The following is a 15,552-nucleotide window of genomic DNA, read 5'->3' on the forward strand; positions in this document are numbered from 1 at the left end:
CAGTGACCTGCTGTCTTCAGATTATGTCGAGATCCACTACGAGGGGGGTAAACCTGTCATCTCAAAGGTAATGGAAATGTTTACAAACCACATGGATATTGTCTTGGATGGATTGAAGGATGGTGGATGGATGGATGGATGACTAGATGTGTGGAGATGGATGGAGATATACTCTCCAAGAGTGTGCTACCGTATTTCCTTGAATTGCCGCCGAGTATATAGTATGCGCCTGACTAGAATTACTGCCGGGTCAAACTCGTTTCGCAAAATAATTAGTGCATGCTTATCATTACCGCCGGATCATGATTAACGCCGGGTCAAACTCGTTTTGCCAAATATTATTTTTATTAGCGCATGTCTAGAATTTCCGCCGGGTCAAACTCGTCACGTCACGAGTGACACTTCACCTGTCATCATTTTCAAAATGGAGGAGGCTGATTTCAATCATTTGAAATCCCATAAAGGGAAGAAGATTAAGAGCTATTCAGTAGGATTTAAGGTCCAAGCTATTGAATATGCTAAAAAGAACAGTAAGCAGCTATGTTTTATCAATATACCGTAGCTGCGTGTGTCAAATATGAGTCACTAAATGACTCCCGCCTCCTGGTGGTAGAGGGCGCTAGTGATCCTTCTTGCGACTACTCGGCTGCAGGATCGTTTATTTTTTCCTCTCGCTTGCACTTTTAACATGGAGGATTACATATCTAAAATAAAAAAGTTTTCTCAGCTGGACTTTCAATGGAAGCAGGAGGTAATAAAGGAAGATCTCCATCGAGACAGAGACTTTTAAAACTGAAGAAAGATAAGGAAGACTTCTATAAAAAAGTTATCGATGCTTTTGATCAGAAGGAGCTGTGCATGGACTTCATTTATAAGTAAAGGTAAGACCAGAATAACGTTTTTTTTATTAAATGTGATTTTCATGATGGTATCCTTACATCACACTCAAATTTATAAGCACAGGCCTAAATTTACCGCATGCCTTTGGTAAGCGCCGGAGTGAGAAGAGGTTTTAAATTAATTAGCGCACAGGCGGCAATTCAAAGAAATACGGTAATTGACCAATGTGTTGGTTATTGTTGTTGTAGTTAACACTGCATCATAGTTTGTATCCCTCTCATGTTGCTGAAAAACCAACTCATCTGCTCATGATGCTGTGCAGTTGTACAGCACCACAAACTAGCGATGGGTTCAACACAAAACAGGCAACATGTTCTGCCGCACATATGATAGGTTACATATTAACTACCTTTATCATACATACAGTGGGGCAAAAAAGTATTTAGTCAGCCAGCGATTGTGCAAGTTCTCCCACTTCAAATGATGACAGAGGTCTGTCATTTTCATCATAGGTACACTTCAACTGTGAGACACAGAATGTCAACAAAAAAATCCAGGAATTCACATTGTAGGAATTTTAAAGAATTTATTTGTAAATGATGGTGGAAAATAAGTATTTGGTCCACCATTCAAAGCTCTCACTGATGGAAGGAGGTTTTGGCTCCAAATCTCAGGATACATGGCCCCATTCATTCTTTCCTTAACACGGATCAATCGTCCTGTCCCCTTAGCAGAAAAACAGCCCCAAAGCATGATGTTTCCACCCCCATGCTTCACAGTAGGTGTGGTGTTCTTGGCATGCAACTCAGTATTCTTCTTCCTCCAAACACGACGAGTTGAGTTTATACCAAAATGGATACATGGATGATACAGCAGAGGATTGGGAGAATGTCATGTGGTCAGATGAAACCAAAATAGAACTTTTTGGTATAAACTAAACTCGTCGTGTTTGGAGGAAGAAGAATACTGAGTTGCATCCCAAGAACACCACACCTACTGTGAAGCATGGGGGTGGAAACATCATGCTTTGGGGCTGTTTTTCTGCTAAGGGGACAGGACGATTGATCCGTGTTAAGGAAAGAATGAATGGGGCCATGTATCGTGAAACTTTGAGCCAAAACCTCCTTCCATCAGTGAGAGCTTTGAATGGTTGACCAAATACTTATTTTCCACCATAATTTACAAATAAATTCTTTAAAATTCCTACAATGTGAATTCCTGGCTTTTTTTTCTTCACATTCTGTCTCTCACAGTTGAAGTGTACCTATGATGAAAATGACAGACCTCTGTCATCATTTGAAGTGGGAGAACTTGCACAATCGCTGGCTGACTAACTACTTTTTTGCCCCACTGTATATAGTTACTGTTGTCCCTATCAAAGTTGATTATTATGAGAGCGGTTTTGTGACAGCTCTTGTATTGGAGTTCATTAGATTGTGCAAGTGGCCGGATGGTGCATACTCCTATATGCTACCTATATAAACGTCCTGTGTTTACACAAGACAAGAGAGGACGGGAAACAGGTTACGGAATAAGGGCCGTTTGCTGTGCTGCTGATTCAGGCTGCATAGGCTGGGTGTACTCTCGCTGAATCAGCAGGCTTTCGCTCTCCCTGCAGCCTCCTGCTGAAGCCTTGCTCACGTGATGAGAGGAGGAAAGCACTCTGCAGTGTCAGTGCAGCTGAGATGGGTGAAGGGAGAAAGAGAGCGAGAGAGTCCTCCACTCACCCTGTCTGACAGCTGAGTCACAGATAGCACCAAGACCTACTTTGCAATGTATCCACGATCCCCGTTAACAAGCAGAGACCTCATGCAGAAATACACGGCAAATAAGATACATCAGCATCTGTGAGCCAAGCTGCTACATCTTCAGAGGATTCACACTTGTGATTCTTCAGCAAAAAGTGAACATGCACATATGAACTGCACGTGTACGCCCGGGTGCGTGTTCTGTTGACAGCAGTGCTGCGTCGGCTTTGCACGGTGCTCCATTAGTGCTGCATCTCTCTCCCTCAGGGCGGGGAACACTGTTACTACCACGGCCAGGTGAGAGGGAACGAAGGCTCCCGCGTGGCCTTATCTACCTGCAACGGGCTGCAGTAAGTGAACATAGTCATGTGCTTGCTTCACAACATCGCATCTCAGCTCCTTTTCGAATATTGACTCAATATCGACCGGCCTCTTTCCCTTTTCTTCAGTGGGATGTTTGACGATGGAGCCCACGTGTATGTAATGGAGCCGCTACAACAGACTCATTCAATGGTAAGTTATTCACTTAAATCAGGGGTGTCCAAACTTTTTCCACTGAGGGCCGCACACTGAAAAATCATAGCAAGTGGGGGCCATTTTGATAAGTTTTTATTTCAAAAACCAACACAATATATGTGTAAAAATATACATTTAGGCCTCCACTCAGGCTTGATCCCAGGGACCCCAAAGGATTTTGGTCAAAAAATATTTAAAATGTGTCATTATTTTGTATTATTGTTACACAAGTTTTAAATCTCTAGATCAACACTAGATCTGTCAATATAACGTTTTTAAAGATTTAAGTTGCATTCCCTTTTTGTCAAAGAAATCCCTGTTTCGTTATGGAAAAAAAACACAAAATATGCAATAGTTTCCCCCAATAGAATTTTAACGTGGAATATTTGAGATTATAGAATAATTTGAGCCTTAAAAATGTCAACACATAACACCATTGATTTCAATTTGTTATTATTTTTTTTAGCAATGACACAAAAAAATGCACTAAAATGATTGGGGATCCAAAGGTTCCTACTCATTAAAAATAAAAAACTTTTTTTTTTACTGTTTACTTTAAACACAATTGCCTTGAGATCAACTTCAGATCCATCTGTCAATTATAACTTTTATTGTTGTTAATGTTTTTTGTTTGTTCTTATTAGGCCCTTCTTTATAAAAAAAAAACAACTTGGTTTTTTATATGGCAAACACAAAATATGCAACATTTTCCCCAAGAAATATCTCAAAGTGGAATATTTAATGTGACATTTATTTTGATTAATTATTATTTTTTTAAAGAAAATAACAGCCTGCATGGCAGCTTTGTGTTATTAGAGTAAACATTGCAACATTTTCTTGTCACGTTTCACCTGTTTATTCTTTTATACCACTTTTTCTGTTTTTTATTTTTTTAATCGTATTTTTAGAATGGGTTTATGGCCGTTGAAAAATTACCCGCGGGCCACAAATGGCCCCCAGGCCGCACTTTGGACACCCCTGACTTAAATATTCGGGGTGTCAAACAAAATGTTGACTTTCGAATGAATTCGCAAATGCTTATTTGTAACGATTCTTAATCGAGGTCAAAATAATTGAAAATCCATTAAAAAACTAATAATAAAAATATTCAGTTACAAACACCGTTTTCATATGTGTTGGGAAATTGTGTTAGATGTAAATATAAACGGAATAAAATGATTTGCAAATCCTTTTCAACCCATATTCAGTTGAATATGCTACAAAGACAACATATTTGATGTTCAAACTCATAAACTTTATTTTTTTTTGCAAATAATAATTAACTTGGAATTTCATGGCTGCAACACGTGCCAAAGTAGTTGGGAAAGGGCATGTTCACCACTGTGTTACATCACCTTTTCTTTTAACAACACTCAATAAACGTTTGGGAACTGAGGAAACTAATTGCTGAAGCTTTGAAAGTGGAATTCTTTCCCAATCTTGTTTTATGTAGAGCTTCAGTCCTTCAACAGTCCGGGGTCTCCGCTGTCCTATTTTACGCTTCATAATGCGCCACACATTTTCCATGGGAGACAGGTCTGGACTGCAGGCGGGGCAGAAATCCCTAAATTTCTTGCAATTACACTTTGAGAAAGGTTGTTCTTAAACTGTTTGACTATTTGCTCACGCAGTTGTGGACAAAGGGGTGTACCTCGCCCCATCCTTTCTTGTGAAAGACTGAGCATTTTTTGGGAAGCTGTTTTTATACCCAATCATGGCACCCACCTGTTCCCAATTAGCCTGCACACCTGTGGAATGTTCCAAATAAGTGTTTGATGAGCATTCCTCAACTTTATCAGTATTTATTGCCACCTTTCCCAACTTCTTTGTCACGTTTTGCTGGCATCAAATTCTATAGTTAATGATTATTTGCAAAAAATATATATATATTTATCAGTTTGAACATCAAATATGTTGTCTTTGTAGCATATTCAACTGAATATGGGTTGAAAAAGATTTGCAAATCATTGTATTCTGTTTATATTTACATCTAACACAATTTCCCAACTCATATGGAAACAGGGTTTGTAGATGCCCGTATCTGAAGTACAGATTTTCTTTAGAAAAGAGAAATGTGGTATACTTCTCTTTTTGCCTTATTTCTATTTGACTTCATTTAAAGGTTTGTGTAGACTTTTATTAAACAGAGCACATTTTCTTTTAAGTAATATGGAAATGTATCAGCGTTGTTTATGTATTTTATGGAGGAATGTAGTTAATCATAGTACTGATGCGGCGTGGCTCGATTGATAGATCGGCCACGCCAGCAACTTGAGGATTCCAGGTTCAATTCCTGCTCCAGCAATCCCAGTCTCTGCTGTTTTGTTTTCGGGCAAGACATACTTCCCACCTGCTCACAGTGCCACCCACACTGGTTTAAATGTAGCTTAAAGACACGGCGGTCACTCGAATGAGTATGACGATCCTCCTGGTAGGGGTGTATCCCTTTATGGAGGATGCCTGTGTGTGACTTTGTTTAACGTGGGGAGACTGGTGCACAGACAGTCACCACACAATCATTGACAGAATCTAGCCTATCTCAGTTGCATTCGGGGCAGAAGGCGGGTTTACACCCTGGACAAGACGCCACCTCATCGCAGGGCCAACACAGATAGACAGACAACATTCACACACTAGGGACCATTTAGTGTTGCCAATCAACCTATCCCCAGGTGCATGTCTTTGGAGGTGGGAGGAAGCCGGAGTACCCGGAGGGAACCCACGCAGTCACCGGGAGAAAATGCAAACTCCACATAGAAAGATCCCGAGCCCGGGATTGAACTCAGGACTACTCAGGACCTTTGTATTGTGAGGCAGACGCACTAACCCCTGTGGCACCGTGCTGCCAACATAGGGCATCTTAAATATGTGGCTTAGAGTCGTATATTTTAGTACTCGATGCATGCTATTTTTTTTAGCACATGTTACAAGTATACACCTCAGAGTGACTTATTGTGTTACTTGACCCATGCAAACATCTGCATGATGGATTTTTAGCAAATTTTACAGGTATGCATTTTAGGGACATATTTTGGTAATTGACGCATGCTAACATTACCATGCTACCTTTTTTTGAACTCATTTCACACATTATTATTATTATTATTATTATGCAACCATTAGTTGTATTTTTTACTACTTTACTGGCTAGCATGCTAACCTCTTAGTGTTTCAGTTTGGTGTCGGCTTTTTAGCATTCCAGCGCAATTTCTCCCAAAAATGTTATTTTCAATTTTTTGCGTACCTTTTATCCAGATATCGTAAAAAAATAATATTTATATGAATATATATATATATATATATATATATATATATATATATATATATATATATATATATATATATATATATATAGGGACGGCGTGGCGCAGTGGGAGAGTGGCCGTGCGCAACCCGAGGGTCCCTGGTTCAATTCCCACCTAGTACCAACCTCGTCACGTCCGTTGTGTCCTGAGCAAGACACTTCACCCTTGCTCCTGATGGGTGCTGGTTGGCGCCTTGCATGGCAGCTCCCTCCATCAGTGTGTGAATGTGTGTGTGAATGTGGAAGTAGTGTCAAAGCGCTTTGAGTACCTTGAAGGTAGAAAAGCGCTATACAAGTACAACCCATTTATCATTTATTTATTTATATATATGTATATATATATAATGTATATATATATATATGTATATATAATGTATATATATATATATGTATATATATATATGTATATATATATAATGTATATATATGTATGTATATATATATGTATATATAATATATATGTATATATGTATATATATATATATGTTTATATATATATATATATGTTTATATATATATATATATGTTTATATATATATATATATATATATATATATATATATATATATATATATATATATATATATATATATATATATATATATATATACTAGGGGGGTGGGAAAAGATCGATCCGAATACGTTGTGCGATTCAGAATCGATTCTCATTTTTAAAAAAATCAATTTTTTAATTTTTTTTTTTTTATTTATTTATTTTTTAATCAATCCAACAAACCACTACACAGCAATACCATAACAATGCAATCCAATTGTCCATTACAATTATAAAAGCTTTTTTTTTTTTTTTTTTAAATCTACTGCTCTGCTTGCATGTCAGCAGACTGGGGTAGATCCTGCTGAAATCCTATATATTGAATGAATACAGATTCCTTTTGAATCGGAAAAATATCGGTTTTGAATCGAGAACCGCATTAAATCGAAAAAATCGATATATTATCGAATCCTGACCCCAAGAATCGATATTGAATCGAATCGTGGGACACCCAAAGATTTGCAGCCCTAATAAATATATATATATCTATATATATATATATATATATATATATATAGATATATATATATATATATATATATATATATATATATGTATATGTGTATATATATATATATATATATATATATATATATATATATATATATGTATGTATATATATATATATATATGTATATGTATATATATATATATATGTATGTATATATATATATATATATGTATATATATATATATGTATATATATATATATATATTTATTGGTGTATGAGCCAACACTCTTCTGAGTTTTGAGGTCATCATATTTCTCTAGTTTCATTATCCTGCAAACTATGTCTGTCCTACGATTTACTGTTTTGCTATTTTAACAAAGCTAAATGACACAATAGATCTAATGGTGTCCTAAGACTTTTGTGCACTACTTGCTTATTTACAGTAACAGCAAAAACAAGTTAAATGCGTCATCTTTGCCGGAGGAATGAAAACACAGTTTCAACAATACCCTATTGATGGATCATGTGCATGTTTGACAGTTTTCTGTCCAGGGTCAGTGGCTTTTTACCCTGCTGACGTCTTATGAGTACGCAATGACTAGGATTTAACGGCAAAATTGGCAGAGAAGAGAGCGAGAAGGTTACATTTCAAGAACGGAAGTAAAGGAATGAAGGTAAGGAGGGGTCTTCTCCCTGAACCCCTGGTTCCTGTGATAAAAAGAAAGGAAGCAGGAAGGAATAAAAGGCCTCCTTTGGGAAACAGAGGAGCCAAGAGGACAAGGTTGGACACACCTTTAAAGGTAAACACATCAGTGTCAGACATACTGTACATTTTTCTTTCTGATTACACTGGAATGCAACCCATTTGATTTTAATGGCCATGCAAATGTAAAAATAAGTTAACTACTTTAATAGTAGTAATACATCAAAACAACAAACCTCTCATAACCTAAATAATGAATGAGGATGCATAATAAATATCTACTGAAATAAGCATCTTTTGCCACCGCAGGCTTCAAATATTGTATTGCGGAAATGTTTTTATTATTCAAAAACATTTTATTAATCATTTTCAGGCATAAAAACAGCTAAGTAAACTAAAAATATCAACATTACAGTACTCGTGGCCACTTGGGGAGACAAACCCAATCACAGCACGCTGTTTAGCATCGTGGCCACTGATTGGCTCAGCCTCAGGCAGCATTACTGTATTGGATCATAAGAGTGTAAAGGTGACTAAATTGCGTTGATCTAGATTATTGATCACCAACGCGGTGCCAGGTAGCCCGTGAGGACCAAATGAGTCGCCCGCTGGCCTTTTCTAAAAATAGCTCAAATAGCAGCACTTACCAGTGAGCTGCTCGACATTTTTAATTCTAAGAGAGACAAAACTCAAATAGAATTTGAAAATCCCCAAAACTATTTTAAAGACTTGGTCTTCACTTGTTTAAATAAATTCATTTATTTTTTTACTTTGCTTTTTATAACTTTCAGAAAGACGATTTTAGAGGAAAAATACAACCTTAAAAATGATTTTAGGATTTTTTAACTAATACATCTTTTTACCTTTTAAATTCCTTCCTCTTTTTTCCATGATTTCAAGTATTTTTTATTTTATTTTTTATTGTAAAGAATAATAAATACATTTTAATTTAATTCTTCATTTTAGCTTCTGTTTTTTCGACAAAGAATATTTGTGAAATCTTTCATCAAATTTATGATTAAAATTCAAAAAAAATATTCTGGCAAATCTAGATAATCTTTAAAATCAAATTTAAATCTTATTTCAAAGTCTTTTGAATTTCTTTTTAAATTTTTGTTCTGGAAAATCTACAAGAAATAATTATTTGTCTTTGTTAGAAATATAGCTTGGTCCAATTTGTTATATATTCCAACAAAATGCAGATTGGATATTAACGTATTTAAAAGATGTCATCAAAATTCTAAAATTAATCTTAATCAGAAAAATTACTAATGATGTTCCATAAAGTTTTTGTTTTTTTTCAAAACTATTCTAATTAGCTAGTTTTTCTCTTCTTTTTTTCGGTTGAATTTTGAATTTCAAAGAGTCGAAATTGAAGATAAACTCCATCCATCCATCCATCCATTTTCTACCGCTTATTCCCTTTCGGGGTCGCGGGGGGCGCTGGCGCCTATCTCAGCTACAATCGGGCGGAAGGCAGGGTACACCCTGGACAAGTCGCCACCTCATCGCAGGGCCAACACAGATAGACAGACAACATTCACACTCACATTCACACACTAGGGACCATTTAAGATAAACTATGTTTCAAAATTTAATTTTCATTTTTTTCCTGTTTTCTTTTAAACCATTCAATTAAGTGTTTTTTTTTCATAATTTATTCTCTACAAAAAACCTTCCGTAAAAGGAAAAAAAATGTACGATGGAATGACAGACAGAAATACCCATTTTTTTAATATATATATATAGATTTATTTATTAAAGGTAAATTGAGCAAATTGGCTATTTCTGGCAATTTATTTAAGTGTGTATCAAACTGGTAGCCCTTTGCATTAATCTTTACCCAAGAAGTAGCTCTTCATTTCAAAAAGGTCGGTGACACCTGATCTAGAGGGCTTTCATAATATTGTAAAAGTTATTTAGAAAGTTGGCAACAGGTTAATTAGTTAGGTGTTACGGTACAGCGGGGGAAGAAGACAGCACAGAATGCGTGGAAGTTGTTTTAGCTCGATTTATTATATATACAATATTATGAAGTGTGAAACCAACCCAAAATGTGTATGTGTGCGACTACGTGTAGTGATTATATGTTGAGTGTTACCGGGAGTGTTGAGCGAGGTGCGGAAGTCCAAGAGGGCAAGGCAGGCTCGAAGGTCCAAAGACAGTCCTATCCAATCCACTTTATTTGTATAGCACATTTAAACAACATAAATGTTTCCAAAGTGCTGCACAACAATATTAAAAACAATATTCAAATATCCTTAGCTCCACCAATGACTGAATAAAAAATAAAAACAATATAAAAAAGTAAATAAATAAAATAAAATAAATATGATTAAAAACAATGTTAAAGGGTAAAACCACTTAAAACAATAAATAGAAAATGAATGAATGAATGAATGAATTATATTTATATAGCGCTTTTCTCTAGTGACTCAAAGCACTTTACATAGTGACACCCAATATCTAAGTTACATTTAAACCAGTGTGGGTGGCACTGGGAGCAGGTGGGTAAAGTGTCTTGCCCAAGGACACAACAGCAGTGACTAGGATGGCGGAAGCGGGAATCGAACCTGCAACCCTCAGGTTGCTGGCACGGCCACTCTACCAACCGAGCTATACCGCCCCAAATAAAAAAACATGAATGACAACTTTTAACACAACTCACGTAGTGTTAAAAGCCAAAGAATAAAAGTGGGTCTTAAGAACACTCCACTGTGGGAGCAGTTCTAACATGGAGGGACAGAGTGATCCAGAGCTTAGGGCCGACCACAGAGAAGGACCTGTCACCCCTGGTTTTAAGTCTGGTCTTTGGCACCATGAGCTGGAGTTGGCTCTCAGACCTCAGAACGCGCGCAGGAGTGTACATTTGTATGAGGTCTGAGATATAATGAGGTGCCAGTCCATGTAAAGTTTTAAAAACAATGTTTTAAAATCAATTCTAAAATGAACAGGGAGCCAGTGCAGACTCTCAAGAATTGGAGTTATATGCTCGCGTTTCTTGGCCCCTGTTAAAAGTTGTGACGCCGCACAGACTTTTTTTTTTTTAGAGGCGTCAAAAGTACCAAAGAGGCAGCTAGGGGAACCAGAGGGAACACGGGGCAATGAGACACATAGCTCGTGACCAAGAAACGAAGGAATGCTGCTGGATGGCGACAAGGAACACAAGACAAAGGAACACGGGGGGGTAGAAACACAGAGAGAGAGTGCATAGAATAGAGCTAGAGATGTTGGTTTACTGTACGGGAACAGGTCGCTATGTTCTGGCCCGGAACGCAGGTTTTCTCCGGCTTAAGAAGCCCAGGGAGCTCATCAGCGACAGGTGTGTTGAGTGCTGAATGATTGCAGATTGATTGCAGCTGCCTGCTGCAGCCGGAGTGCAGCGCACAGATGAATGTACATTGGGATCCGCTTGTGGCGTGACATCTGATTAGTTTTGAAAATACTACATTTATATTGAATGATTCCTACGTCACGGAAATTCATCAATCGCAGTTAGGCCTGAAAATGATTAACAGCAATAAACAAGGGATGACTATAAGTGTGGCAAATTTACAAAAGCAAAACACACAGTTAATTTTTTAATAATGACTAGTGGCGGAATGGAAGTCTAGTAACGTGGCACAGTTCTAGCCTCCAAGTTTACGCAACAATTTGTATGAATTTAGCTCAGTTGAAAAGTTAAATCTGCTGTATGTCACGGTTAAATAAATGCTTAGAGGGCGCTCGCGTTCGATCATTGTGACCCACCTTTACAATACGCACATGCACTGAGAAAAAGAACAAGGCCACAGCATAAGGGCGGGGTTTCTGATAATGTATGGTCTCGCCCACCTGTTTTTGTACAATATACGGCGACAACCACTGGATGTTTGTTCATCTTGTCATACTCAAAGATCTCTCACGTAGGTGCCGACTTTTCTTACACAATTTGTTTTCACTTTGAAGTGAATTGTGAATTAGTGAAGTGAATTATATGGATAATATATCTAGTGACTCAAAGCGCTTTACATAGTGAAACCCAATATCTAAGTTACATTTAAAACCAGTGTGGGTGGCACTGGGAGCAGGTGGGTAAGGTGTCTTGCCCAAGGACTCAACAGAGTGACTAGGATTGAACCTGGAACTAGGGTTGTCCCGATCCGACATTTGGATCGGATCGGCCGCCGATATTTGCCAAAAAATGCGTATCGGCAAGGCATGGGAAAATGCCAATCCACATCCAGTTTTTTTTTTTTTTATTACGGTCTGTGTTTTCTAACGCACCGATTTAAATAATAAATTCCACTTTTCTACTGCTCCCTATTTTCCGTTCCGCATTTTCCAGCACACCTTCAACACATCCAAAGGTCTGTGTTCTAACCGTTAAGACGGCCATGTGAAAGTTACCGGTAAAAATGTCAGCTGTGTGGGATTATTTTACCCTACAAAACGAAAAAGATGAAGAGGTGGAGTGCAAAACATGCCACAAAGTATGGTGGTAAAGTTGTAAGACATTTTAATGACTCTTGAGAGTGAGAGGCTTTTTAGCACAGCCTCACTCATCATTGATGAACACAGGAGCAGGCTGACACCTGAGCATCTTGAAGTGCTCGTCTTTGTTAGAAATAATCTCCCCATTATGCTCTGACTTCTATTGTTTGCCCCCCCTGACTGAGGCAAACAATTGAAGGGAGTGTGTAGATAGTTTTTTTAATTTTTTAAGTTTACACTTGTTCAAGAGCAAGTTTTGATGCTGAGTTAGAGACATTGTATTCCACTCAGGTTGTCTGTGTTTTGCTTTTTTCTTAATGTTTAAAGCATTATTTGCGCTCTATACTGTTCACTTTTTTACTGTTTAATGATGCCATTTCTGTTTGTCATGTATAGGTTTATCCTTAAATACCAACCATTGTGTATTATTCAAACTCACCTAATTCAGCTGGCTAGTTGTTATCAAGAGTACTAAAACCCTTTTCAACATGAATCTGAAGACTAAGTAGGCGAAATAACTTTTAACTTTAATACATGCTCGGATAGGCCAGTATCGGCCAGTATTGGTATCGGATCGGAGGTGCAAAAACCTGGATCGGGACATTCCTACCTGTAACCCTCAGGTTGCTGGCACGACCGCTCTACCAACCAAACCACGCAGTCCCAAGGCCGTTTGAGGAAAATTAAGTCTTTGGAAGTGTGTCAATTACTTAAATTCACAGAGTTTGAGACTGGCTAACCGACATGGAATCCAGACAAAATTGAATGATGTGGTTATCTCCACCCGTGCTTCATTGCCACGATAAAAATGTCTACTCTGAAAAGTAGGGATGTATACTGATAACCGGTATTTTTTGGTACCGGTTCCTAATTGAGGACTGGGAAGATTCTGGAATAAGAATACTGCTATCTGTCTTTTTTTTGTTCCAGCTGACTGACATAATTATAACATGTTGTCACATTAAGTTCAGCTGACGCTGCTACACATTGAAGTCGGCTCGGAGTAATGACAAATAAGGGGGCAACACCACACTAAAGCTTGTAACAAACAATATTTCCTCCTCAAAAGTTTCTCAAAGTCGCGCAGGCTGTGTCAGTTTGAAGTGAGCGCACTCTACTCACAAGTCACGACATCGTTTTATCAACCGTCCTCATAGCGATCCATTAATCCACAGGCCAATTAAGTGAAAAATGTATGTATTGAGTCTCAAAAGGGTGGACTTCATCCCCCGGGGTTGGGAGTGAAGTTTTGCCTCAAGTGGAGGAGTTCAAATATCTCCGGGTCTTGTTCATGACTGAGGGAAGAATAGAACGCGAGATTGACAGACGGATTGGTGTGGCGTCTGCAGTGATGCGGTCACTGCACCGGTCTGTTGTGGTGAAGAAGTAGCTGAGCCAGAAGGCGAAGCTCTCGATATACAGGTCAGTCTACGTTCCTACCCTCGCCCTTGGTCATGAACTTTGGGTAATGACCGAAAGGACAAGGTCGCGAATACAAGGGCAGAACTGAGTTTCATCCGCATGATCTCTGGGACCATCAGCTCGGTCATTCGGGAGAGACTCATTAAGCTCATACTGCCTGGACAAGTTCAATGTCGGGTTAAATTCATATTCAAGTTTTTATACAAGATTTATTGTTAAAATAACAATTGTTTGACTCACCCTCAGTACGCAGCTGGAAGGCCTCATCAGCTCAGAAGAAGTGCATCGCTTCAGTGGAAAAATGACTCACGAGAGCCGGGTATGCATCTACTTTGTTTACATCACCTAAAACATGTTTTTTAGGACTCTTCGCCTGACACACCCTTTCACAATACAGAGTGACAAACACGACAATAACACATGTACACCACAAGGAACAAGTCGCAGTACTGTAATGTTCAAACTAGATGTTCTACTCTATTGAGAACCTTGATTGATTGATTTAAACTTTCGAACAGTTGACCACTAAATGGTAACACCCGAATACATTTTTCAACTTGTTATAGTTGGGGTCCACGTTAATGAATTAATGGTACAAATATGTACTATCAGCATAATACAGTCATCACATAAGTTAATCATCAGAGTATATACAAACCTCGTTTCCATATGAGTTGGTAAATTGTGTTGGATGTAAATATAAATGGAATACAATGATTTGCAAATCATTTTCAACCCATATTCAGTTGAATATGCTACAAAGACAACATATTTGATGTTCAGACTCATAAACTTTATTTTTGTTTGCAAATAACGATTAACTTAAAATTTCATGGCTGCAACACATGCCTATGTAGTTGGGAAAGGGCATGTTCACCACTGTGTTACATCACCTTTTCTTTTAACAACACTCAATAAACGTTTGGGAACTGAGGAAACTAATTGTTGAAGCTTTGAAAGTGGAATTCTTTCCCATTCTTGTTTTATGTAGAGCTTCAGTCGTATTTTACGCTTTATAATGTGCCACACATTGTCGATGAGAGACAGGTCTTGACTGAAGGCACACCAGGAAAGTACTCGCACTCTTTTTTTACGAAGCCACGCTGTTGTAACACGTGCTGAATGTGGCTTGGAATTGTCTTGCTGAAATAAGCAGGGGCATCCATGAAAAAGACGGCGCTTAGATGGCAGCATATTTTCTTCCAAAACCTGTATGTACCTTTCAGCATTAATGGTGCTTTCATAGATTTGTAAATTACCCATGCCTTGGGCACTAATGCACCCCCATACCATCACACATGCTGGCTTTTACACTTTGCCTCAATAACAGTCTACATGGTTTGATTGATTGATTGATTGATACTTTTATTAGTAGATTGCACAGTACAGTACATATTCCGTACAATTGACCACTAAATGGTAACACCCGAATAAGTTTTTCAACTTGTTTAAGTCGGGGTCCACGTTAATCAATTCATGGTTCGCTTCCCCTTTGGTCCGGATGACATAATGTTGAATATTTCCCCCAAAAATTTGAAATG

At 37.9% G+C, this 15,552-nt stretch overlaps 1 protein-coding gene across 7 annotated transcripts in view; it reads left to right on the top strand.

Annotated features, from left to right (window-relative positions):
- The window catches only part of LOC133538488 (disintegrin and metalloproteinase domain-containing protein 23), a 125,524-nt gene that overhangs the window by 54,263 nt on the left and 55,709 nt on the right, over positions 1-15,552 (top strand). For all 7 annotated transcript variants that reach the window (XM_061880154.1, XM_061880156.1, XM_061880151.1 and 4 more), the window contains 4 exons: positions 4-67; positions 2,856-2,938; positions 3,038-3,101; positions 14,258-14,330. In XM_061880154.1, the coding sequence (XP_061736138.1) occupies positions 4-67; positions 2,856-2,938; positions 3,038-3,101; positions 14,258-14,330 (284 nt within the window). The remainder of the gene's footprint in view (positions 1-3; positions 68-2,855; positions 2,939-3,037; positions 3,102-14,257; positions 14,331-15,552) is intronic.

The sequence above is a fragment of the Nerophis ophidion genome, linkage group LG19, assembly GCF_033978795.1.
Source record: "Nerophis ophidion isolate RoL-2023_Sa linkage group LG19, RoL_Noph_v1.0, whole genome shotgun sequence".
NCBI lineage: Eukaryota > Metazoa > Chordata > Actinopteri > Syngnathiformes > Syngnathidae > Nerophis > Nerophis ophidion.